Raw genomic sequence first — 27,623 nt, 5'->3', positions numbered from 1 at the left:
CTGTTGGTCTGCCACTGCCCCATTTTGTGCTCATGAAGTATCTCCTGATATTCTTTGCTCACTGAACCTGGACCAGGCCTCTTTTGTAACATGGTGCTTCACATACAGTCATAATTGTTGGTTAGAATTGGACCTGAGGGAAAATTTATTTGCCATCCTTAAATTGTTTTTGACTTAATATAGTTATACTTTATTGGAGTTGCACAGTAAAAATTTTAAATGCTGTTAAATTACAATTTAATAAGTAGAATGTCAAATTAACACATTTCAGGGGGAAATTCATGTGGCTAATAATGAAGTTGAAAATTTTGGTACAGTTTCTATCAGTAAAACAGCGAACAGATGAGAAGGAATACACTCCATGACAGGCGGTTCATTGCAAGGAATAGGCACACCTGTTTCTGACAGCAGTGAACACTAAAAAAATCTTATTCAGAAAACACTTTGTGCACATGGAGCAAGACTGACAATAGTTAGTTGTCTTCCATTATGGATCCCAGAAATTTAATGAAACAGTTAGTGAGTTGTATTATTTTAACTTTGGCTGTTATTTACAATATTCATATGTAATACTTTGAAATTAAGGCTGTGTTGTGAAATTATATTAAGAATTGTGTTTTAGATCATCAACTATTGCTCTTCTAGGTAGAATATAATCTGTTGGGAGATTAGAATCAGTAAGTAACCTAAATAGCATCGATTAGAAATGTTTACTCAGATACTCAAGGAAGAGAGACTCTGGTTAGTTTCAGAATGTAAAAGGGGAATGGATAACTGTACTGAAAATGTTTAAGACATACTTTTATTTGGGGGATTGTGAGATTAAATTTCTTGATATGCTTGTTTGTTTTAATTTCTGAGAGCTAGCTAATTAGATTCTTAGCTTTTATATTATAGGTTATTAAGAATTGGAAATCTTTCAAAGTAAAACTAGTGAATTGGGAAATGGAATTTCTTATGAAACTTTTATAAATAATCAACACAATTTATAATGGTGAATGAGATTCTCAGTTGTTTGAATTAATTTGCTTACAGAATTATTTGTGGATGAAGCAAACTTAGATTGAGCAAACTTAGACTGTGATTGACATTAATAGTCCAACTGTCATTATAATTTAATATGCTTAGATCTTAAATTTTACATGGTATAATATTTCTGATTTATCTTACTTAGGAAAGGGAATTCTTAAAGAATTATGTTCAGCGAATAGTTGATGTCCGGCCCACGTTGGTTCTGGTTGAGAAAACAGTGTCTCGGATTGCCCAGGACATGTTACTGGAACATGGCATTACATTGGTCATTAATGTAAAATCAGTGAGTGCTCTATTTTTCTATCATTTTTTAGAAAACCAGAGCCTTTAGAGTTATATGCATGTGTGGTAGATATGCAGGGATCTTTAATTATTTACCTATTTATTTGCTGTTCCATGTATCTGGAAAGTAGGATGGAGGGCAGTGGCAGCTATGTCATTAAGACTGGAGACTTTTTGTGTGGGCTGTGTATATTTAAAAAAAAAAAAGATAAAAAAAGGAAAAAAAAACCAAACTGGAGACTCTCAGGCAGAAGGAAAGTGTGATTGATTAGATAACACTCACTGTCTCCAAGACCAAAGGTGTAGTAGATTTGAGGTAATCAGTAGTATCTGTTGATCCTTGGTTTTGTTTGAGGAAAAATACAAATCAGAGTTGTTCTTTCCCTTAAAAAATTTACACTCCAAAGACACTAAAAAGGAATCTTAAATAAGGAAGCCAATTCTTGGACGTTTTCTCCCTTCACGTTTTTTTTTTTGGCACAGTGTCTTGTGCCAATGTATCATGCTTAAGTACCTTTTTTTTTTAGATTTATTTATTTATTCCCCCCCAGCCCGCATTGTTTGCACTTGCTATCTGCTCTATGTGTCCATTGGCTGTGCACTCTTTCCGTATCTGCTCATCCTCTCTGTAGGAGGCACTGGGAACAGAATCTGTGACCTCCCATGTAGGAGAGAGGCACTCATTCGCTTGAGCCACCTCAGCTCCCTGCTTTGTTGTGTTTCTCATTGTCTTTCCTCTTTTGTGTCTCCTTGTTGCATTATCTTGTTGCATCAGCTCATCATGCCTGCCCATCGTGCCAGCTCACTGTCTTGCTCATCTTCTTCAGGGGGCTCGGGAACTGAACCCGGGACCTCCCATGTGGTAGGCAGGAATTCAGTCACTTAAACTTCATCTGCTTCCCCTAAATGCCTTATGATAATGCTGTTCATAGCAGTATGGTTTGTTTCAGTGGGAATATTGATAAACAGGCCACTAAGTATAGAACTAATCTATAAAAATTCATCAGATAATATATTCAAATTCAGGAAATTCATTGTGAGGATGACTATTTCATTCTCCCATTACTTTTTCCAGATTAAATTTACTAAGATTTTCATTCCTCCCTAATTTTGTAATATGCTGTTTTTCTGTATTGTAGCAAGTTTTAGATCGAATCAGTCGGATGACCCAAGGTGATTTAGTAATGTCAATGGACCAACTGCTTACAAAACCACACCTGGGCACGTGTCACAAATTTTATATGCAGATATTTCAGCTGTCTAATGGTGAGTGACATTTAGCCTAGATTCACCTAACATTGGGAATGTGAGGAAATGAATTAACTTCATTTCTACAATGTTCACCTAGTAGGAAAATATCTTTTAACAGTGGCTACATGAGAATAGGCAATTGTGCTGTGTATCTCTTGTAGATGTTAAGATTGTGAATTAATTCTCTCTGGACTTCTGTATTGCTACCTAAGCATTCTTAACTTTTTCTTTGTTTATTTGTAGAACAAACCAAAACGCTTATGTTTTTTGAAGGCTGTCCACAGCACCTCGGCTGTACAATCAAGCTTAGAGGAGGCTCTGATTATGAGCTGGCTCGAGTTAAAGAGATCCTAATATTTATGATCTGTGTAGCTTATCATTCTCAACTAGAAATCTCCTTCCTTATGGATGAATTTGCTATGCCACCCACATTAACCCCAAACCCTTCCTTCCACTCTCTCATTGAGGGACGGGGAGAAGATGGGGCTGCACAGGAGCAGTTCATTGGAAATTACCTTTCCCGGGATCCTGACTTCCCTCTTGACAGCCTACCAGTGATACCAGAGTCTCTGCCCTCTGATGATAGCCTTTTGCTGGAATCAAGGATTGTATTTGAGAAGGGGGACCAGGAAAATAAAAGTGTCCCACAGGATGTTGCCTCTCTGAAGCATCAAGAGTACACCACAGCAGCTTGCCCATCAGGGATCCCCTGTGCTCTCTTTCCGTCATTACCAGAATCATTATTGCCACTCCATGTGGATGACCAACAAGATGCTATAGGCACAGAGCACCCAGAGAATTTGCAGCAAACAGATGAGCTACAGGATTCCAAAAGCCAGATGAGAGCCTTTAGAGACCCTCTACAGGATGACACTGGATTATATGTTACTGAGGAAGTCACGTCTTCCGAAGATAAACGGAAGACTTATTCTTTGGCCTTCAAACAGGAATTGAAAGATGTGATCCTCTGTATCTCTCCAGTAATCATGTTCCGGGAACCCTTCCTTTTAACTGAAAAGGGGATGAGGTGTTCTATCCGAGATTATTTTGCAGAGCAGGTTTACTGGTCTCCTCTCCTCAATAAAGAGTTCAGAGAAATGGAGAGCAGAAGGAAAAAACAACTGCTCAGGGATCTCTCTGGACTTCAGGGAATGAATGGAAATGTTCAGGCCAAGTCTATTCAAGTCTTGCCCTTACATGAGCTAGTGAGCACTAGGATTGCTGAGCATCTGGGCAATAGCCAGAGGTTGGGTAGAATGCTGGCGGATTATCGGGCCAGAGGAGGAAGAATTCAGCAAAAACATTCAGACCCTTTTGCTCATTCAAAGGATTTATCAGGTACTTCAGGTGGAAAATCAGGAAGCAAAACTGAGGGTGATGAAGAAAAAGGGTTGACTCCAAGTGATGCAGTGTGGTCAACAAAGGTGAGCTAGATCATTTTGGGTGCTCATGTAAATTTAGGATGTGTTGAGAAGCTGTTGTGTCAGCCCAAAAATGTCAAATATGACAAATCGCATTCAGGCTGATGAAATATTTCTTCTTTGACCTTGAGTCTGCCTGCTTATGTTTTGCTTTAATATATATGAAGTAAGAGTATAAAGTTATGAAACTGGATTTTTGCAGTTTCAAGCTGAGCTTACAGTAAACCAAGAAGATCTAGGAAGTGTAAAGGGAGTGGAAGCTCTTAAAATTCTTGATGACTTGATAAGATAATAAGATGACATCCTTGATCCTTTTAATAGTGAGGGGAGAGTGAGAGATGGTTGTTTGTGTAGGAAATGGGTGTGTGTGTGTGTTTTTAATGTTAGATTTCTTTGTTTAAAACAAAATATTTTATATTGTCTTCAATCATGACAGTGGCTTTTTTTTAAAAAACTGAAATTGAGGGCGAGTTAAGGAAGATTTGTTCATGGCCACATTATTGATAATGGTAGTAATAAAACTAAAGAACAAATCCATCTCTAAATGAGGAAATGCAAATATTTAATGAGAAGTAAAAAGGTGCTCAATTTCACTGGTAGAGAAGTGCTAAATAACAATGGTATACCATTTTTTTTCATCATGAGATTGACAAAAATGAAAATATTAGAGCCATGGTTTATGAGGTTGTGGAAAAATACTTATCAAAAATTCTGATAAAATTTAAAATATTTGTATGTATGTTTATAGAAATTTATATAAAGTGAAAGGGTAGTTTCTAGTAACATACTTGTATATGTACCTACCCAGCTTTCCTTTTTGTAATCTATTCCTGTAACAATAAATATGTTTACATAAGGATGTACTCGTTTTATAAGGCTATATACACAAAAATGTTTATTGAAGCAGTGTTTCCAGTTGTTTACTGTTACAAGGATGAATTGGATCTCATTTAGTGACCTGGATAGAGATCAGACCATGATATATTTTTTATTGTAAAAAAAACCCAAATTGTTTATTAATATATGTAGCATCATCCCAATCATCCCATTTTTATTAAAGCAAAATCACCTGTGTGTATTTTCTTTTTTTATGGCGCTAGCAAAAACAATGATTGTTTTTAACCATACTGTTAAATTAGTCATTTTGGGGGGTGGTGTTGGCATGACATCAAAGGAGGAGAGGATTTGTTTGTGTACTTCATGTACTTTTTCATGTGTTTCTCTACTAATTGAATTTTAGAGAACAGATGTCACCTTTGTCATAATCAAAAACATGTATAAAGTACAAATATACACCTTAGATTTAGAGTTCTGGGTGACTCAGATTCATGTTATAGCCGTTCCTAGGTTCAGACTATTTCATATGGATATATTTAGGTAACTGTTTACTTCCAAAATAATTTAAAACAGCTTTATAAAACTAAAGAGTAAGTTAAAAAAATAAAACAAGCTATTTAGACATCTGTTTGCATGTTTAAGTTTAGCTTAAACTTTTTGGATTGTTTACTTCAAAAACCAACTGCTCTTCTTTATGCTCAGTTTCTTGTAGTTTTAAAATTTTCACCAGAGTCCCTACAATGATGACAGGGCGCTTTAAGCATAGAGTGGAAAGTGTTAGAAGCATGCATTGGGGTTTGAATGTGTTACAACTTGCAGTTGCTCAGGCTGTTCCTTCTCTCCAGGTGGACTGTCTGAACCCTGTGAACCACCAGAGACTCTGTGTGCTCTTCAGCAGTTCTTCTGCCCAGTCCAGCAATGCACCCAGCGCCTGTGTCAGTCCTTGGTAATATTTGCTTCCCCTACACTATTGTACTTTCCTTTAGAACAGATCAGATTTCCAGAAACTTAAAAAAAAAAAAGTGTAGCCATTAGGATCTGTTTTTAGGCACCCGACTGTTTGCGGTTTTGATAGAATTAATATAGATAAAGTGAATCAAGAGAATTTTTAGACTTGTGAATTAATTATGAAATTTGCGTGTTCACTCTCGGGTAGAAGTAAATGAGAGTGTCTTAAGTAAGAGTGAAAAGGCTATGAGGGATGGGAGAGAAATTTGTAGTTATAACAAGCATCATTTTCATAAAAGCAGTCAAGTCTTTTGCCTTATTAATGGCTTTCTTTCAAAACTTGAAGTAGATTGATAGAAAGGCATTTTATAATCCCAAAAGCCTGTTTATCAAGTATTTTACTTTTATTTTAAAAAGTGTTAGGTTTTACTTTTTAATTTAAAAATTTACTTTTACCTTCAAAAAGAAATGAGTAACATAACTGGTTTTTGGTTTTTTTTTTTAAGCAGTGTTTCCATGACAAATACATTCTGTGTTTCAATTTTTGGCATTAGAAATACTTATTCTAGGAGTGAGATTAGGGATTCTTTCAGAAGTGGTATAGGTAGCTCCAGCTGGCAGACTTGGGGCTGGGGAGCCCATAGAACTTTTCTCTGGGAGTTTATGAACTCCCGAGGTCAAGGCTTGAATAAGATATGGGTTTCAACAGGTTTATAGCCAAACTCTCTTAATTGTGGACATGTATGGTTTAGGTACTAAAGTTAACCTCTTCTATAAGAGCTGCTAGTCTCCATGATCAATAAAAGTATGGATTTGAGAGCAGGAGAGCATTTCATGTTGGTAAGACTTAAGGCTTTGTAAAGGAAACTTTTATATCTTAAATCAGTTTTATTCATTTAATAGTATAGCTTATGTATAATCAAATAGTTTCATAAAATACTAAAGGACTAGAAATTGGGTCAGATGTTATAGTTTGGCTATTTCACACCTGTTTTTACCAAATGTGGTAAAATCAGTTTGAGAAAAATAAAGACTATTACCTGCTTTAATCTATATAATTAACACATTTAACAGATAATCAGAATTTGTGGTCTCATGAAATGTCTTTGCTGTGTGATAATTCTTATATTTTTCTAAAAAGTGATTTTTTTCTTTTAGGATTGTAACAATGGAATTTTATGGAAAGAATGATCTTACATTAGGAATATTTTTAGAGAGATACTGCTTCAGGTAAGAATATATTTTCCCTCTTATGTTCCACTTATGCATTAGGATGCCCTGAATTTCAACCTAAACCATAGGCATAAGTTGAATGTCAAGTGTTGTTTCGTGATCGTCATTTTCATACCACATGCCAGAGGCTACCATACAAAGGAGCAATCTAGTACATATTTTAACTGGTATATCTTAACCAGTATATTCCTCAAATCTTTGCCCATCTAATTACCCTGCCAGTCCTAAGATTTTTTAGAATGTCTGTTTTTATAGCGATTCAAATGAGAGTCAGGAGAAGCACTGAAATCAGCAAGGCAATTTAAGTCTTAGCACGGTCACTAGCCATTTATATGACAAAGAACAAGTAATTTAATCTTTACCAGCCCTATTTATAGGGGATAACAATTCACAGAGATTACAAGGGTTTTAATAGGTAAAATGAGATGATGTTTTAAAAATGTTTGGCACATAGAAAGTGGAAACTATCCCCCTGCCAGTGTTCAACACAGGATGTTCTACTGCAGCTATAGATCGGCATAAGTAGTGCCCTGTGTTGCTTGTCCACTGGACATCCTTATTCTAGAAAGGATGCTGTGCTTTCCTGACAGTGGTCTGATAAGCCATTATTCATTATACATTGTTTCTCTGTTTCATGGTTAATGTAAGAAGGACTTTCTTGTTTGTCAAAGGCCTTCTTATCAGTGTCCTAGCATGTTCTGTGACACCCCCATGGTGCATCATATTCGGCGCTTTGTCCATGGTCAAGGCTGTGTGCAGATAATCCTCAAGGAGTTGGATTCTCCAGTACCTGGATATCAACATACAATTCTCACATATTCCTGGTGCAGAATCTGCAAACAGGTAAATGTACCCTGTTACTATAATGTTTCATATAAAACCATATATTTCTTTATTCATATAATTCTTTTGTTGGAAAGGCTGGTCCATATTATTTTGGACTTATTGTTTGTCTTTGGGCTCTTATTAACTTTACCTTCCCCTCCAGTTCTGTGTGTTCAATTTAACATTTGTTTTTTGAAGATTACATTTTAAGAATATATTAGTTAAATAAAATACAGGTACTCTGTCCTATAAAGTATCTTGAGATATGATCATATCAGTTTCTCAATTGTGTGTGTTTATTCATCTTGCAAACACTTATTGACTACCATTAATGTGCCAGGTACTTTGCTAGGCCCTAGGAATGAAAAAGGAGTAAGGTGTGTCTCTAGTCCTCTAGGGCAGGAGACAGAGTTGTAAAGAGGTAATTATACAGTACTAAAATGTTTGTATAATAAATTGGAGCCTATATCAGCAGTTCTATCTTAAGAGATATAGATGAGAACATTTTGAAATAGTTCTCTACTTGTTTTCAGTTACTTTCTTAAGAAAACAACTATGTGTTTTATTTCTTTTGTTTCACTTTCTTTACTTTTCTAAGTCTGGAGCAAATATATGGTGCCAGTATTATGTTTTCAGTATCTACTTTATTTTAATCTAAATGATTTGTCATGAGTATGTGCCAAATTTAACCTCATTTTTATCTTTTTTTTTTTTTTTTTGGTGTTTTTATGTGGTTTTGGAAGGCATATAGGAATTATAGATAAAATAATAGCATGGCCTGTATCAATATCTTGTTGGGGGATGCAAAATCTGGGTTAATTCCTTCCTTAACAGCAAACTTATGGACATAAAATCATGGCTATCAATTATCAGGGTTTTTTTTTTTATAGTTCTTATAGGCCTTTATTTCTTGTTTTATAGCTGGTCATATTTTGTTGTGGGATACGTGAACTTCTGTAGGTTGACCAGTGTACTACTAGGAAATTTAAATTTGTTCTTTATGTCTTAAATGCTTTGACATATGTACTTTATTTTAAAACGAAGACTTCTGCCTTTGGAGTTGTGCTAGAAAGGAAATGAAAAATGATTTTGTTACACAAAAATAGAAAACTTCTATGTGCCAAAAAAATGGTATCATTTATGACCAAATATTAATTCATTTTAAATTTCTATATACCATGGTAATAGAAAAATGGGTCAAGGGCATGACAAGGCAATTTAATACAAATGGTTGGTAAATGTGTGTAAATCAGTTTACTGATTTTTAGTCAAAGAAGCATAAATAAGACCTATGAAATGCTTTTGTATTATTTATCTTTCTTTGTATTTTTTTTTTTTTTAAGAAATCACATTTCAAAGATTTAAAATTCCTAGCAATAGCAAGAAAGTAGGGAAATGAGTATTCTCTGTTGGAGATTGTGTAAATTACACCAGAATTTGAAGGACGATGTGGCAAGAAGAATCAAAGACCTTATTCATGCCCTTTGCCCCACTAATTCCCACTTTTATTAATTATTCTGGGGACATAATTAAAGATAAAATAAAGGAAAAATGTTAATATCTTAAGTTCACATCACTAGGGTCCATGTAGTGGGATATGCTACAGCCATGAAACATCAACTTGTATAAAATTATTTTATGTGAGAAAATATTCATGACATATTGCTAGTAAAAAAAAAAAAAGCCTGTGAAACTAATTATAGGAAAGAAATTTTATTTACAAATACCCTGGCTGTGCATACATGTATTCTATAGAAAGAAAGTAAATATATACTAGCACATTGATGTGTGCAGTAGAAATACTGGTAACTCACCCACCTTTAACTTTTCTTTCTTTTCCTAGTTTTTTGCAATCTGAATATATCAGATTTGTATTAGAAAAGAAAATACATTAATTTTTAAAGTGTGATTCTCAATCTGTGATTAGATGACTTAAACTATTTATGCTGAATTTCAGGTAACACCAGTTGTTGCTCTTTCCAATGAATCCTGGTCCATGTCATTTGCAAAATACCTTGAACTTAGGTTTTATGGGCACCAGTATACTCGTAGAGCCAATGTTGAGCCATGTGGTCACTCTATCCACCATGACTATCACCAGTATTTCTCCTATAACCAGATGGTGGCATCTTTCAGGTAAGACGTTATAGGGACCTTAGACATGCACTCCCTTGAATTCTTTGTAACATTTCCACTGTTACTAGATTGAATTAATCTGTGGGGGTATACCATTCCCCACACCCACAAATGCCAAGGGCCAAACTGTAATAAGCTTTCAGTATATTATTTTACTTAATTCTTACCATTGCCCTAAAGAGTAGATATTCTTATCTTCTCTTATAGAGCTAGCAAGGGATGGAGTCAAAATTTGAACCCTGGTTGAACTGCTACCATAAGCTTCACTTTTTTTTTTTTTTACTGGATACATAACAGTTTTCTTATGTGAATTATATAGTATGTTACACAAAGTCTTCACTATTTTTTTTTAAGATTTTATTTATTTATTTTATTTATTTCTCTACCTCCCGTTCTTCCCTCCATTGTCTGCTTTCTGTGTCCATTCGCTGTGTGTGTTCTTCTATGTCCACTTGGATTCTTGTCAGCGGTACCAGGAATCTGTGTCTCTTTTTGTTGCGTCATCTCGCTGTGTCAGCTCTCCGTGTGTGTGGTGCCACTTCTGGGCAGGCTGCGCTTTCTTCATGCAGGGCAGCTCTCCTTACAGGGTGCACTCCTTGTGCATGGGGCTCCCCTATGGGGGGACACCCCTGCATGGCATGAGACACCCCTGTATGGCATGATACTCCTTGTGCGTGGCAGCACTGTGCATGGGCCAGCTCACCACATGGGTCAGGAGGCCCTGGGTATTGAACCCTGGACACTCCATATGGTAGGTGGATGCTCTATCAGTTGAGCCACAACTGCTTTCCATATGTATTTTAAATGTTTTATTACCTGAGTCATGTTATTTCTGAATTGCAAGGGTAGAAATTTTGGCCTTTGTTTAGGGTTTTATCTTCAGCATCTAAAACAGTGTCTGACACATAATAGGTTCTCAGGAAATATGTGCTAATTAGTGCTTATTTCCCTTTTTTTTTTTTAAAGATTTATTTTTTATTTATTTCTGCCCTCCCCCCCGCTGGTCCCTGTTGTCTGCTCTCTATGTCTAGTCGCTGTGTGTTCTTCTGTGTCTGCTTGTATTCTCATTAGGCGACTCTGGGAACTAATAATCCTGGGACCTTCCAGAGTGGGAGAGAGGTGATTACTCTCTTGTGCCACCTCAGCTCCCTGTTCTGCTACATCTTATTTTCTCTCCTCTGTGTCTCTTGTTGTGTCATCTTGCTGCACCAGCTCTCTGTATAGGCTGGCACTCCTGCGTGGGGTGGCTTTCCCATGCAGGGTGGCACTCCTGCGCAGGGCTGCATTTCCGTGTGGGCTGGCACTCTGCGTGGGCCAGCTCACTGCGTGGACCAGCTTGCTCTCACCATATAGTGCATGGGAGCTCAATTGTTTGAGCCACATCTGTTTCCCCTTACTTCGTTACTTCCTTTTTTAAGCAAGAGCTTTTTACTGTGGACCCAGGACCTAGATGTGGGTATAGCATTTACTAGACAACATAACCCTCAGGTAGAAAGGAATACAGACTCATGAAGAATCCTTTGGAGCTGGAAAGGTAATAAGTACCTGTGTCTAAGCTAATTGTAGGAAGGAATGGCTCTCTTTGTTCATAGACAAAGTTTATATCACAGTCATTTTTGATTTTGTAGCAGATGAGAATACCTCAGGAGATAAATGCTGGTACCAGATTACAGTGGAAAAACAAACAAAACAAATAAAAAATCCCTTCAGAATTGGGAGGATATTTATAACGGCTGAAGTTGGCTTCAGTATCTTTATGATTGTTTAAAAATGCCATTTAATAGAAACTTTTTCTCTTATGCCTCAATTTATTTAGTTCACCTTCATGACAAACCTCTAACTCAAATATTAAAATATTTTTTCATTTTTCTACTGTTTCTTGTATTTTCTTCTCTCAGTTATTCTCCCATTCGTCTTCTTGAAGTATGTGTTCCACTCCCCAAAATATTCATTAAACGTCAGGCCCCATTAAAAGTGTCTCTTCTTCAGGATCTGAAGGACTTTTTTCAAAAGTAAGTGCATTAGTTTCTTTGACCTTCTGTTTTGGTTTAATGTGCTGTGTAATCTATAGCTATTTTAAAATATCAAAATTTTTTATTTTAATCAGAAATTTATTAAAATTACCTTTCAGTTTAACTTTTTTTGAAAATGTAAATAGTGTATTTTTCTCATATAATGTTATAATACTTGCTGTAAAAAAGAAAAATGTAAACAATACAGAAAAGTATTTTAAAAAGAAGTAAAACAGTCATAACAGTTGTTAAAATTTTAATATAAACTTTCAGGTCATCTTTCCTCTACAAAATTATATTTGATTCTTAATTAGATAAAACATAATTACAGTTATAGTTTTGTATGTAATGTTGTCTTTTTTCTGATCTGATATTTAAAAATTCAATTCTACCTTCTCTAAAATGTTAAATGTTCTGTTTTTATATATATTGCTAGAGTATCACAGGTTTATCTTGCTGTTGATGAAAGACTTGCATCTTTGAAAACAGATACATTTAGCAAAACTAGAGAGGAAAAAATGGAAGATATCTTTGCACAAAAAGAGGTAATCATTTGTTTAACAGAAAATCAAAATGTTAAGTATTATTAAGGTAGAAGTGCTTTTTTGGGTTTGACTTGTATAGTGTCTCAGATTTCTGAAATTGTTTCTAGATGGAAGAAGGTGAATTCAAGACCTGGACTGAAAAGATGCAAGCAAGGCTTATGTCATCCTCTGTAGATACCCCTCAGCAACTGCAGTCAATCTTTGAGTCTCTCATTGCCAAAAAGCAAAGTCTATGTGAGGTGCTGCAAGCTTGGAATAACAGGTATGACCTTGCAGGCTGGTGTTTCTTTAGTATTATTGCCAAATTTGCCATGCCGTGATATTTTTAATTTAAATGCCTTTATTAATTTTAGATGTTTCATTTTACTCTCAAGTTAAAGAGGCTTTTGTTTCTGTCACAACCACCTCACCCCCTTTCCTCCTTTAAAATATATGTGCTAATCTTTAGGTAGTTTGTGAAGATATAAAAACCAAAGATGAGAACAGTCTGTTTCATATACTTTCATGTACTTTTAGTATATGTGCTAGTTGAATTAAATTTAACTGAATTAGCATGCCATGGAGTGACTGTTGGTTTTTAGACCAGGAATTTGAAATATATTATTAGGCATATCTTATACCTTTATTTAAATATTTATTTATGGAAATTTTTTTCTTTAATGCTTATTTCAATGTTCAGATGATTATAGTTAACATTTATTGAGCACTTGGATTATGCTAGGAACTAAATAAAGCATTAGGCTACTCTTTCTTTTGATTTTTATGAGTCCTACTAAGTATATACTGTCTCCATGTTACAGTTGAGGGAACTATGATTCCAGACCAAGATTATACAGCTATTAATTTTCAAAGCTGGGATTTGAGCTCAGGTCTATAGAAAATCAGTCCATCCTTTTCTCCATTATGTCATGCTGTCTCTATAACAACTTGCTTTCTCCTTTTACAACTACAGTCAAATCAACAAGAACTCTAGATTAGATCATTAGAAACAGGACAAAAGCTTATTTATTTACAACTTTAAAATCTATTACAATCCAAATAGGGACATTTAATTACTGTGGTTTCAAAGTTATAAAGAGAAAATTTGTGGACGTAATTCAGGCTACTAGAAGCAAAACTGTATATGACTCCCCCTTTGGATCACAGGTTACAGGATCTTTTCCAGCAAGAAAAGGGTAGAAAGAGACCTTCAGTTCCTCCAAGTCCTGGAAGACTGAGACAAGGAGAAGAAAGCAAGGTAATAAAATGTCTCTAGTCCTTTATTGATATAAACATAGTTATTTTAATTTATGACACTTAGAAGTGGCAGATTATTAATAATATTAAATAAGGTTTTCCATCTTGAAATAAAATTCAGGGAGACATGGGCTGGATTACTTTTATATACTAGCCTGAAATAGCATGATGTTATAATTAATTCATTTAAAACATTTACCAAAAAACTACTATCTGCTGGTATTGTCAGGGGAGAGTATCATGGTGACAGTAACTGCTAGAAGGGAGAAGTTGTGGTTGCTCTAAGTATAAAGTAGAATCCTAATTTACTTTACTATGCAGTTTTAGGTGTTCTTCATCTCTATGCTTTAAGAAACTTTTCTTAAGGGGCCTGACCTGGGTTAATTCTGCACATTGATTTAATTAGCCATTTCTAAATGTATTAATTCTACTGTTGTCTAACAAACCTATTGCCTAAAACAAAACAAATTTATTATCTCACAATTTCCATGGGTTTGAATGTGGTAGGCATGACTGGGTTTCAGCTCAGAATCTTATGTTGCTGAAAGAGGCTGCTTACTCTCTTACACGAAGTTTAGGATTCTCATCCAAGCTCATTCAAGTTGTTGGCAGAATTCAGTCCTTATGGTTGTAGGACAGAGCCCCTCATTTTCTTGCTGGCTATTGACTGGAACCATTCTCAGCTCTGCGAGGCTACCCACAATTGTTTTCCATGGCTCCATCTTCAAAGCCTGCAGAAATGATAGAGTCCTTCTCGTGTATCAGATCTCTTCCTCTGTCTCTGATCTCTAGACACAGATCTAAAAGGCTTATGTGTTTTAGGCCAAACTCACCTGGACAGTTTCCCTATTTTAAGGTCAACTTATTTGGGACCTTAGTTAATTCTGCAAAATTCCTTCACAGAAGTACCTAAATTATTATTTGATTTAAATAATTGGGAGAAGGTGTGTGCACACTAGGGACTCAGAATCTTGGGACCATCTTAGAATTCTGCCTACTGCATTGACCTTATGTCTACTGAATTAATGCCAGGCCAGTATATTTTAAAGGCTTAATGTTCTCATATCATGAGGGCTTTTGAGAGAGCTTTTTTTTTTGATACAACTGTGTAGTATTTGTAGAGGAATATCTTCATGGAATGATGAATCCAAGGGCCTTAGACTTTGTGTTATTTAGTGATATATAAATGAATTCCTTTTTGTCTCTTAAACACCCGTGTAGGAATTGCTTTTCCTTAAAATTTAGGTGAGAGTGAGAATGAAGTAAGTAAAGATGCTCTATATATTAGTATTCACTACCTAGACTAGGGCTAGTCATGAGCAGAGACTGCTGGTGGCCTTTCCACTTGCCTACTGAAGAAACTGCAAAGCTAATGGTGTGAGACCTGTAAATTATAGTACTGCATATAAACACAGAATTGAAAGTGCAAAGTCCTTCAACAGACTGTCATCTTTTCAAAAGATTGAAAGCTTATTTGAAAACGTGGTACTGCCTTTATTTTCATTCACGTGATAAATAGTTCTTGGGTGCTTACTGCAGATTGGGCAGTGTTCTAAATACAAGGCACACAGTTTGGAACAAAGGCCATAATTACTGTCCTTGTGGAACATTTGTCTAATGAGGGAGAGACCAACAATAAACAAATGAATCCATAAGAAATTTAACATTTAAAAAAATAAAGATTAAATGGCAATGAAGAAAAAAACTAAGGAAGATAGAGTATTGCTGAAGGAGCAGGTGGTGATGGTGGACTATTTTATGTAGGGTGGTCAGGAAAAGGTCTCTTTCATATGGTAACTTTTAAGCAAAGACCTGCAAAATGGCTTTGTTACCAAATTGTACATGGGACTTACAGTCATTTACAATATATCTCATTTTATTACGATGTAAACTATTATTCATGTTGTGCAGCAGTGCTCCAAAATGTATTCACCAAATGTAATGAATGTGCCACAATGATGAAAGAGGTTGTTGATGTGGGAGGAGTGGGGTGAGAGGGGGTGGGGGGTATATGGAAACCTCTTATATTTTTTTAATGTAACATTAAAAAAAAAATAGATTGTAGAACCTATAATCTATCTATCTATCTATCTATCTATCTATCTATCTATCTATCTATCTATCTATCTATCTATCTATCTATCTCTATGTATGTGAGATTTGAGAAAGCCCAGTGCCTAATAAAGAGTACTGGGCTTAGATGGATAATGGTAAATAATTCCTAAATTCTTTCATGCTAAGAAGTGAGCTACTGGGGGAGGGGATGGGACATATAGGAATCCCCTATATTTTTTATGTAACATTTCTGTAATCTGAAGTTTCTTAAAAATTTAAAAAAGAAGTGAGCTACTGTTTACACCAGTATTCTCAAAGTGTGGCTAAAGAATCCTGGGAGTCTGAGACCCTTTCAGGGTGTCTGTGAGTTCTTTTTTCAAATGCCTATCTGCTTGAGGCTAGATTTTCTTTAAATACTTAACCAAAACAGTAAATCGATTGAATGTAGAAACAATTTATGAACCTAGCTGTCCTGTATTAGACATTAAAGATATTTATGAAAGGGTACAACAATGCCGTTCATTCAGTTTTTTAAAACAAGTTTTTTTTAAATTAAAAGTATTTATGTTAATATGCCATGGGCTTATTATTTTTTTAATGAACTAATAAATGCATGATCTAAAATTTTCTTAATTCTGATTTCTAATAAGGTAAAATTATGGCCTCAAAGCTATAATTCACAGAAACAAAAGCTAATTGGGGATCCTTACTAAATCTTAAAAGTGTAAAGAGGTCCTGAGATGGAAAAGTTTAAGATCTGTTGAGTTAAGAGAATTTAAAAAATGTAATTTTAGTCATTTCCTTAGAATAAAGTATCTACTTCTCCACAGATAAGTGCAATGGATACATCTCCACGGAATATTTCTCCAGGACTTCAAAATGGAGAAAAAGGTTGGTCCTTGAGTCTATTGATCACCTGCCATTGATTCAAAGACATTTCTTAGTCTATATAATTTTTTTAACTGCTAATTTTAAGCATTTTTTTTCTGATGCAATTGCTCATAGATATTTTCTCCCTGTTGAGCATTTGTCAGCTTAAGAGTATCATAAAGTATATTGAAGGAAGATAAATTCAGATATAGAAATACATGATAGAGAAGGCTCCCATTAGAGGAAGAACAAACAAAACAAAAATAGGGAAAAATGGATGTGCCTCAAGCTGTTGAGCACGTGCCTCCCACATGGGAGATCCTGGGTTCAGTTCCTGGTGCCTCCTGAAGAAACGAAAAAAAAAATGAAAAAACCAACACAGGGAAGCCGATGTGGCTCAGTGGTTGAGTGCTGGCTTCCCACATACAAGGTCCTAGTTTCAATCTCCAGCCCTTGGTACCTCAAAAAAAAAAAAATACCTTCAGATTTCAGTGCAAAATCTTAGCGAGTTTAATTTATATTTTTATGTCAGTAAAATCTTTTCTAGACTTAAGATTTCTTTCACAGTATTTCATTGAATAACTTGATGCCGTCTTAGAAAATTTGTAGGGAAATTTACTTAAGCTGCCTTTATACAACAAGAGCTTGACTTAATAATGCTTGACATTTTTTTCTATTATAATTAAATGAGTCCTTCCCCCTACTCCCAGGATGAATTTGTGATTTTTTTCCCAGTAGTATCCTCATTTCATTCCCTGTTGAACTGAATGAGCTTTTATTGAGGTAGGCACTGTTGTATTGTGTGAAGAGCATTGGATAGGAGTCAGACTTGGTAGCAATACTACCAAGTCATTTAACCTCTCTGAATTGTTGTGTCCATTTCTATGTGTCCATTTCTAGGCTAAATGGCCTAGATAATTTCGAAGAAGCTAAAATTCCGTGTTTTGGGAAGTAGAAATATGAGTTGCCATTTTAAAAATATTAACATTAGGTAGACAAGGACTTAGCATTTTTAAACGACTCATTTACAATTGTGTTTTTCTTTAGAGGATCGCTTCTTAACAACCCTGTCCAGTCAGAGCTCCACCAGTTCTACCCACCTCCAGTTGCCTACTCCACCTGAAGTCATGTCCGAGCAGCTGGGGGGAGGGCCCTCTGAATTAGATACCAGCAGTACCGAAGGTATAGTTTAAGTCACTTGTACTGTACTTTGTGGACTCTGCATTTTTTGGTTTTTAGGCACTACCAAGAAAGAAAAACACTGCTAATTCTTTGACAGTATCCTCTCTTACTCCTTAGGTTTTGTGTTTGTTTGTTTGTTTTTGGTACTATTGAAAGTGCTCTTTTAGCCTTACCTGGAAATAGCTTTTTATCCTTATATTTCCTACTTGACATGTAAATATCTCAGTAACAGAATGTCATGCTGCTTCATCTACTTTCTACGGATATTACTTTCTTATATCTCATAAAGCACATGGTTGTTGCTTTGTAAGAAAATAGAATTTCAGCTAGTTCTCCAATAATGAATATTTTCTTCATTAATAGCAAATTTATACTTGCTTCTCTTTTCCTTGCTTTCTATTAAGCCATAACTACTTAATTGTAAAGACCTAAATGGTCTTTAAAAATTGCAAGCAAACTCAGGTGTTATAGCCCCAGTATGCATAACTAAGTTTCTACATCCTCAGGCAGTATTTACCACACTGCTGCTGTCTGACCACTTGCAATTTTAAGAAGCCATTAATAGTATGAAGATTCCCCATTTCAGAGATGTTAAAATGTGGAAAAATGTGCCCTTTAGAGCCATGCTATGTATGCTTCACTTTTGCTTCCTGTTTCATCCTACTAGGATCACAATTCCTAGATGAGAAGTTTTAGGCCATAATTGGTAGTTACGGTATATATATATATGTATATATGACACTTTATAGTTTTTATTCTTCCTGAATATTGACATATACATAGAATATTTTTCATCCTAGATGTGTTTGATGGACATATGCTAGGATCCACAGACAGCCAGGTGAAGGAAAAATCAACCATGAAAGCCATCTTTGCAAATTTGCTTCCAGGAAATAGCTATAATCCTATTCCATTTCCTTTGTAAGTATTATAAAAGCCAGATGTTACTGGGCAATTTTATTTTTGCTTAATTTTAAAAATCTTCCTCTATAGATTTATTCTCTACATTTTAAAATGTTTATTTTTCTTTATTTAAATATTCCTAAATCCTAAATTTCATTTTGTCATAGTATTAAATAAAAGCAATGTATTTTGTGGAACATGTAGTTAAGTGGGTGAAGAAAGTATTAACTAATATTGTTTAATGCTTGAGGTTATTGGTTTTGAAAATAATTGTTTAAATATGTATTTTTGAAGCTACATTGCTGTATCCATTCATCTCATAATCAAAAAATATATTGCTTTTTGTATGGGAGGATGATCTTATTGACCTAATAGTTTACTGGGACATGGGTCATTTCTAGCTGTGGGGATGAATTACAGTGACTCTAACAAGTTTTCATATGGTCAGTTTTTATATAGGGCTCACCCAGAGTGGGAAAGAATATAGGTTGGCTGTGGAAATTTGTTTTTCTTCAGCAGGTTGACTTGTATGGTCATCAGACACTGTTCTTGTTATATTGGTACAAATATAATCCAAAGGGTGGACATTTGTTTATAAGGCCTCTTTTTCTTTCTTTACTGTACTTATTTATTCAGTCAATCTTTAAACTCTTATGGAGTGCCCCAAGATGTAGAATAAGAGTGATAAGATAAAAACCATGCCCTCAGGAGCTCTCAGTCTTGTGGAGGAGATGAGTAGAGTAACAATACAGTATATATGTCCCATGACCGTAGTATACAAAAGGTGCTTATTTTTCCTTCTTCAGATGAGTGTCTCAGTTTCCTGAAAAGTTTGTATTTCCTTCTATTTTACGAACTTGCACATGCTCTAAGCTTTCTTAATCATCATTCATTCTTCTCAGGAAAACCTTCCTAGACCTTCCTAACCCCTTAAGCCACATGAAGTCTTTTTATTATGCTGTCATAGTTCCTTCACAGCACTTATCACAGATAGTGATTATGTTAATGCTTAGCACTATTTGTTTCTTGACCCCATTCTTCTGCAAATTCTTGAACAACTATTTTTTAAAATAATTTATCATTAACATATAGCTTGTGTTAGGTGCTTAGTATAGATTTTCACAGTATTATTTCCCTGGCACATGTTAGGTAGGAGAGTAGTAAATAGCTATTATATAAATGAATGAATCTGCCAATAATAGTTCCTGTGAAGTTAGGGTAGAAGTCAAGGGGAGCAAGATTTGGGGTTCAAATGGAGTCATACCATTGATAAAATTAGAAGAGTGGCTATGTTGCATTATTTAGTGTTAGATTAATAAAACATCTTCATCACAATTTCTATATTTTTCTCTCAAGCTTACACAGAACAAAGATTTTACTCTTTCGCAGAAAGCTTTGATTGGAGTATCTATTTCAGAACCCTCTGATTTGAAATCTAGTTCTGATAATTTTTAAATTACCTTCAAATTTTAGTTCCCTACCTGGTTCTAGTTCTTAATATCTGCATACATTTTGTCTTAATTATAATCTTGGTATGCAAATATTTAGTTAAGGTTTTCTTGAGATTTACTTGCATAATGTGTTAATGGTCTGTGTATATGATTTTCTGCTAATTTTGTTCTTATGTATGTATTTTTAAATTTTAAACAGTGATCCAGATAAACACTACTTAATGTATGAACACGAACGGGTGCCCATTGCAGTCTGTGAGAAAGAGCCCAGCTCCATCATTGCTTTTGCCCTCAGGTATTATTCATGGATCTTTTTTAAAACCTATGCTTCCATCTATCTATTTTGGACATGTTTATTCATCATCTTTTTTTTTGGATCTTTCCCACATAGTGTAAAACAAAATGATTAAATATAAATAAAATAAATATCCTTTGGACACAATAGCCTATTCTTTTTGTTTTTTTTTAAAAGATTTATTTATTTATTTAATTCCCCCCCTCCCCCAGTTGTCTGTTCTCTGTGTCTATTTGCTGCGTCTTGTTTCTTTGTCCGCTTCTGTTGTCGTCAGCAGCACGGAAAGTGTGTGCAGCGTCGTTCCTGGGCAGGCTGCTCTTTCTTTTGCGCTGGGCCGCTCTCTTTATGGGCGCACTCCTTGTGCGTGGGGCTCCCCTACGCGGGGGACACCCCTACACGAGGGACACCCCTGTGTGGCTAGGGCACACCTTGCGCGCATCAGCACTGCGCATGGGCCAGCTCCACACAGGTCAAGGAGGCCCGGGGTTTGAACTGTGGACCTCCCATGTGGTAGACGGATGCCCTAACCGCTGGCCAAGTCCGTTTCCCTATTCTTTTTGTATTGAAAAAAACAAAATCCTCTTTCCTAAACCAGTGGGGTACACGATGATTCTTAAGTTCCTAATAAGCAAAATTCCCTATGCAAGTTATTTAGTAATCTGTGAACCTTTTATCCATTCTATTATAATATGTATCCATTGTATCCACTCACATAATTTGTTTCTTCTTATTTATTGATATACCACCTTATATTTGTCTTATATTATCAAAATAGCTATTTTGTACTCTTGTTCTCCTTCTTGCTTTTACATACATATCAGGTAGTTTTCCTGCTTAGAGTAATGCCACTCCTATGCTTAACTCACAGACATTTTTTACTTTTTAATGTACATTCCTACTGTTACCATGTGCCTTAAAGAAGCACCCCACTTTAAAAATACTTATGTATTATGTCTAAAAGCACTGTTATTACTAAAACTTTTAATCTCAAAGTTATCTTGGCAGGGGTTAAACTTAATTTACATAGAATCTAAGATGTTTAATTAAATTTTTTTTCCCCTTTGGAAAGCATTACAATTTTTTATTTTATTTTTTTTAGAATACTGGTTGCAGGGAATTAAGAGCTCAGTAAATAGCTATTACTTAGTAAGTCAAATATTTTACTATCTATAATATGTGGTATATTATATATCAGTTATACAGGAAGAAACAGGATAGATTTATATGCTTCTGCCTTTATAGAATTTAGAGTTTACTGTTTGGGTAATGAGCAATTTTTTCCTTTATAAAATGCCATTTGAATTTTTTATCTTTGTCTTTTGAACTTTAAAACAATAGTATTTACTTTTCAATTTATTGATTAGTCATACTTTCTTAGATAAGAAAGATAGGAGAGCCAATCAAATAAAACATCTTTTGTACTATTAGGGAGCAATTTATTCTAGTTGAATTTAACTTTTTTCCAATGTTTTAGAAAAATAATACCCCCAAGATGCCTCTCATGTTCCTTTATATCTGATTTATCTAAATTAGGTCTCCCAGACTGCTGATCCAGGATTTTTTTGGCCAATGCAACATTATAAAAGAATTTTCTTTTCTTTTTCTTGAAGTTCAGTACCTTTAAGTGGGAAAGCACTCCCAAGTTCCTTTCCATTCTATTGCACTAAACCCTGAAGTGTCATACTTGCAAATTACCTGTTCAACCCCTGAAGGCATGTGATCTAAATGTTAATAAGTAAGCATTTGTAATCATTGTTTAGGAGGATGGTACTAGTTGGTGTGTTGTGGGTCATATTTGTATTATTCTGTGTGAAAGCATTGGTTTTTCTCATGAAGCATCTACTTGATGACCTCTGTTAATTAAGTCATATGTATTTGTTTAATATGGACACTTCTTTTTTAAAATTTATTTTTATTGTGCTAACCTATATATAACAAAACTTGCTGTTATAAACATTTTTAAGTGTACAATTCTTTAGTATTAATTACATTCACAATATTGTGCAGCCATCTCCACCATCTACTACCAAAACTTTTTCTCACCCAGAACAAACTCTGTATTCATTAAGCAAAAACTCTCCATCCTCCTCCCCCAAGCCTCTCTTAATCGCTAATCTACTTTGCTACTATGAAGCTGCGTATTCTAGATATTTCTTATAAGTGGGATCACACAGAATTTGCCCTTTTGTGCCTGGCTTATGCAACTTAGCATAATGTTTTCAGAGTTCATCCTTGTTGTAGCATGCATCAAACTCATTGCTTTTTATGGCTGAATAGTATTCCATTGTCTGTGGATTCTTTTTGATAATGACTGTTTTTCTATAATTCAAAGCTAATTCTAAAGCATATAATTTATTTTTAAAGAAGAGCTTAACGTTTAACATTTTTCAACTCTTTTCACCCTAAGTTGTAAAGAATACCGAAATGCCTTAGAGGAATTATCCAAAGTGACTCTGCGGAACAGTGCCGAAGAAGGGCTTCAGACAAATAGGTGATCCATGATTGAGTAGAATCTATTTCAATTCAGTTTTGTCATCCTTTTTAAAATGCTTATACTTCAGTTTTATGTTAGCATATTATAAGAATGAAAATTCCTAGGGTTCAGATAATGGCATTCATATTTCAGCCAATACTGATACAACAAAATTCAAGTCTAGCATAAGACCTTAAATAGTCCCTTAGGATACAGTTTGCTGATAATTGTCATAACTTTCAACATTTGATTCTGTTTTCATTTAGAAATATAGTAACTTTTGAAATAGTAAGCAACTGCTTGACTCTGTGAATTTTCTATAATTAAAGATCTTAATAGTTTTTTAAAAAAGCAACCAAAGCAAAACACCATTCTTTTAGCATGTTGAGTATTTTAGACATTCAAAATAGTCATAGGCTTATTATTATGATTTTTAGTGAAACAGGTTTGCCAACTAACAGGATAAAATTTGATGAATGTCTTTCATTATGGTGGCCAGCATGCGAAATTGATATTTTTTATAGATGTTTGACTACTAGTTAACTACTAGTTAATACTAATTATATTAGGTACTAATACAATTGTAATGGATGTAGGAAAATATTATAAAAGCCTATGCTGTCATACATTTTTTTTTATTACATTATAGTTATTACATTTGACTTTATTTTAAAGTCCAGTAGACGAAATTCAAGACTTTGTTTTATGTTCTAATTTGTGTTTAAAGAAACTATGGAGATTTCTAATACTGTGGGCGGGGTTAAGTAGGGAAGAGATGAGGTGGGAATCAGAGTACTTATTATTTTCTATCTGAATAGCACAAAACCAACTTTTTCTTTGTTTTTCACTTTAGTACTTTAGACAGCAGACCAAAGAGTAGCAGCCCTATTAGATTACCTGAGATCAGTGGAGGACAGACAAACCGTACAGCCGAAGCAGAACCACAACCAAGTAAGCTTACAAATGGAGAAGTACTTATAATTAGTTTTATTTGTGGTTAGAAATACTCCATTTTAAAGGACACATTAAGAAATGCCATTTGGCAAGGATATACTATTTCTGGTCTTTGAAATATAATACAGACTTAAAAAATGTTTACATATCTTCTTTTATATGTTTTGCTTTTCTTCAATTCTTATCTTAAATGTAAGTTCAGGTTTTTACTGAATTTCAAACTACGAGAAGCTCCTTGGTTTATACAAAAAGAAACAGGATCTGCCTTCCTAAAGCTTTCCCTTTAAAGTGTGTACAACCTAAGAAACACAAAAGCAACTCTTTTTTTTCATTTTTACAGTATTGTTTGTTTTGTTAAAAGAACTTTTCATGCATTTCTTCTTTAGTCTCCCTGATAACTATTTAAGTGTTATTCGACATATTCCCATTTTTCAGATAAGGAAGTTGAGACTTTAAGTAAACTGTTCAAGAGTATATAGTTAGTGGTAAAGCTGGGATTTAAACTTGGATCTCTTTGACTTCATCAGTTAGGAATGCATTCAGCTACAAGTAACAGAAAGTTCGGCTGAGTGTGGGGAGCTTAAACAAATGTCAGTTTAGGTCTCTAAAATAGCACTGTCTGAAGGTGGGCAGTTGCTAGCATTGGTTCATGACAATGTAGAGATAGTTTATGATTCTCTTGATTTTTTTTTTCTTATTATTACAAATGTTCCATTTAATATCTGCATTTGAGTCAGGAAGAAGGTAAGTGCAAGCTGCAGCTTTTTCTATTTATTAGGAAAGCAGAAGCTTCTCCTTAAGTTTTATTGGTCATAGGTAGGACTCCCCTTCCTGCACAGGAGACCAAGAAGGGAGTGAGCAGCACTGCCCTGGCTGGCTTATTTGTATTGAGGCTCTACATAGTTTTGTCGCAACACACTGGAGTTCCGTTAGTAAGAAACAAGGGGGGAGTGAATATTAAGGAGGCAATAATGGTATCTACCACCCCAAGTAAGGACTTTATGATTGATGTTTTCCGTGGGTTTTATACACGATAAATGATGTTAGATTAGAATCATACATGCTAATAATGTGATGAAGCTCAAAACTAAGAATAAAAGTATAGAGCAAACTTTAGTACTGTTCTTGGTCATTTACACTGCCTACTTTTTGAAAGATGCTAAAAATGAAATCTTGTGTTTCACATTAAAATGTAGGAACACAATATGAAGATGTTATCTTTAACTCTGAATTCTCATAGCTTGTAAAATTGTTTTGTATTAGGTTAACTATATTGTAATATTTTAAAGACCCCAGCCCTAACTTCATCTTATTTTTTTAGATAGTATGATTGCCTTTGAAAGATATTTTTAGAAAGACTTTTATAGAATTTTTCATATTTTGATTCTCAACTGTCTGAGGATTGCTCTCTTTCGATGTTTATGTTAATAAGGGTGCTTGACTGCTTAAGAAAGCAGAAATATGTGGAATAATAATCTATGTAAATGAAAGCATCAGTATTATTCATATTTATTACCCTCATATAATGGTTACTGCTAACAGCAATGAGTTAAAAATTTTTATTTTTCTACCTGCAGTGACCTGTACTTAAAAAATTAATATGTTACCTCTTATTTTTAGCCAAAAAGGCTTCTGGAGTGTTGTCCTTCTTCCGGGGGACAGCAGGGAAAAGCCCTGATCTCTCTTCCCAGAAGAGAGAAACCTTACGTGGAGCAGATAGTGCTTACTACCAGGTTGGGCAGACGGGCAAGGAGGGGACGGAGAATCAAGGCATTGAGTCTCAAGGTGTGTTAAAGGAGATCGAATGTACTTGCTCTAGGCTTTGATTTACTTACTTTAGATGCTTATTCCCCTTATAGCCTTAAGTAGATAATTCTGACTGCTGAACCCAGGGCTTTCCTTCTCTTCTTAGACCTCATTGTGTTAGAGTTGAAAAAGCATGGGGCTTAGAGAGTCTGACTTGTTTCAGAGTTCACTGATATTACTTTGTGAAAAAATCAGAAATTCTTAGTTTCCTTATCTATAAAATGGCAGAAATACTGTCTTCAGACATTTACCAAGGACTATGTGACATTACACAGGTAAAACATTATCTCAGTATATATATAACTCGTGGTGTATGTGCAAATGTTTTCATTTCACCACCCATCTCAGATGTTTCCTTCGTTTTCTAGTTCCTGTAAAGTTGAGTCTACTGATGCCCACCCTTATTTTGATATCTGAAAAATATGTCTACCTGATTTTGTTTGGGGCATCAGGCTAGTCCAGGAGTTGGTAAACTATGCTAGCCTGTTTTGGTATATAATGTTTTATCTGTACCAGGCACACTTATTCATTTATTCATTGATTGAATTACGTTGGCAAGATGAGTAGTTGCAACAGACTAAAATATTCACTATCTGACCCTTTATAAAAATAGTTTGGCAAATCTTAAGTTAGACCATGAACTATTAGTTTAAAAAATAGCAACTACATAGTAAACTTTCATTAGTAATTATGATGTCTGTTTGATATTCTGTAGTTTGCTCTTGGGATATACGTGTTTATAGGTGTGATCTTTGGAAGGCATTAGTGCTTTGAAAAAAATGTTTTTAAAATGTGAAAATTAGAAGAAGACTTGTTCTTTCAGCTATTAAAATATATTCCAGGGGGTGGATGTGGCTCATGTGAATAGGTGCCTCCCTCCCACATTGGAGGTCCTGGGTTCAGTTCCCAGTGCCTCCTAAAGAAACAAGATGAACAGACACAGCCAGTGTAAATGAGGAGGGGATGGGAGAAATAAATAAAAATTAATCTTAATAAAAAAATAAAATATATTCCAGGGAAGTGTTTGTGCCTCAGTGGTTGAGTGCCTGCTTCCCATGTATAAGATCCTGGGTTCAATCCCTGGAACCTCCAAAAAAAAAAAAAACAAACCAACTCATTAAAATATCTTACAAATCTATAATAATTAACAAAGTAGATATGGCATCAGGTTTGTTAGACAAATCAGTCAAATGTAAAAGTAACTCTGAAATAGGCCCTAAGATATTTTATATATAATATGTATATTTTTGTATATGATAAAAGAAGCATCACAAACTATTGGGGAAACATTATTTCACACACATAAGAAAACTATTAATAAACTCTGATAAAGAAGCATGAAAGTTATTGGTGTAAGGACTGTGTTATTATGTTATAGAAATAAATGTAAGAAAAATTCTTCAACCTGAATTCTCCATTTCTTAATCTAAAAATTGAGCTTTCAAAAAACAATAGACATTTTTATTACAGTGGTTTACACAGTATAATTGCATATCTAATGATTGCTTGATAGTGACTTATCTAGGATATCTTTACTATTGATTTGTTAATTTTGTCATTATATCAGGAAAAAAAGAAAAGGCAAAATGAACTGATAACTATACATTCCTTTACTAATGATATTAAACCTTTTAGATGAGGCAGATGGAGGAGATGCACAAAAGAAACAACTCACAAATCCTCATGTAGAACTTCGTAAGTACGAAATAATACAGTGTTGGTTTGGGGACAAGAGCTATCTTGAGCAAACTCTGATATTATCTGAGGCTTCTAGCTTCATACTAGATTATCCCTCTATCCTATTTATTGAAATGACTATTAACTCTTTGCTGATGTGTAGTTTTAAAAATTTATAATTTACTTTATAAATGATAAA

General features: G+C 34.7%; 1 protein-coding gene across 14 annotated transcripts in view; it reads left to right on the top strand.

Moving 5' to 3' along the window:
* Positions 1-27,623, top strand: part of PIKFYVE (phosphoinositide kinase, FYVE-type zinc finger containing) — a 98,746-nt gene that overhangs the window by 62,668 nt on the left and 8,455 nt on the right. For 10 of the 14 annotated variants that reach the window (XM_058300264.2, XM_071216162.1, XM_071216156.1 and 7 more), the window contains 19 exons: positions 1,175-1,315; positions 2,454-2,580; positions 2,809-3,989; positions 5,669-5,769; positions 6,930-7,001; positions 7,676-7,847; positions 9,787-9,965; positions 11,864-11,977; positions 12,414-12,522; positions 12,630-12,784; positions 13,669-13,759; positions 16,644-16,704; positions 17,731-17,865; positions 18,666-18,786; positions 20,419-20,514; positions 22,922-23,005; positions 23,841-23,938; positions 25,562-25,726; positions 27,383-27,442. In XM_058300264.2, the coding sequence (XP_058156247.1) occupies positions 1,175-1,315; positions 2,454-2,580; positions 2,809-3,989; positions 5,669-5,769; positions 6,930-7,001; positions 7,676-7,847; positions 9,787-9,965; positions 11,864-11,977; positions 12,414-12,522; positions 12,630-12,784; positions 13,669-13,759; positions 16,644-16,704; positions 17,731-17,865; positions 18,666-18,786; positions 20,419-20,514; positions 22,922-23,005; positions 23,841-23,938; positions 25,562-25,726; positions 27,383-27,442 (3,262 nt within the window). The remainder of the gene's footprint in view (positions 1-1,174; positions 1,316-2,453; positions 2,581-2,808; positions 3,990-5,668; positions 5,770-6,929; positions 7,002-7,675; positions 7,848-9,786; positions 9,966-11,863; positions 11,978-12,413; positions 12,523-12,629; positions 12,785-13,668; positions 13,760-16,643; positions 16,705-17,730; positions 17,866-18,665; positions 18,787-20,418; positions 20,515-22,921; positions 23,006-23,840; positions 23,939-25,561; positions 25,727-27,382; positions 27,443-27,623) is intronic. The other 4 variants (XM_071216160.1, XM_071216157.1, XM_058300270.2 and 1 more) reach the window with 1 other exon arrangement.

Source organism: Dasypus novemcinctus, chromosome 7, assembly GCF_030445035.2.
Source record: "Dasypus novemcinctus isolate mDasNov1 chromosome 7, mDasNov1.1.hap2, whole genome shotgun sequence".
Taxonomy (NCBI): Eukaryota; Metazoa; Chordata; class Mammalia; order Cingulata; family Dasypodidae; genus Dasypus; species Dasypus novemcinctus.
Note: the sequence above shows the minus strand (reverse complement) of the source record. Positions and strands in the feature narration are given on the sequence as shown.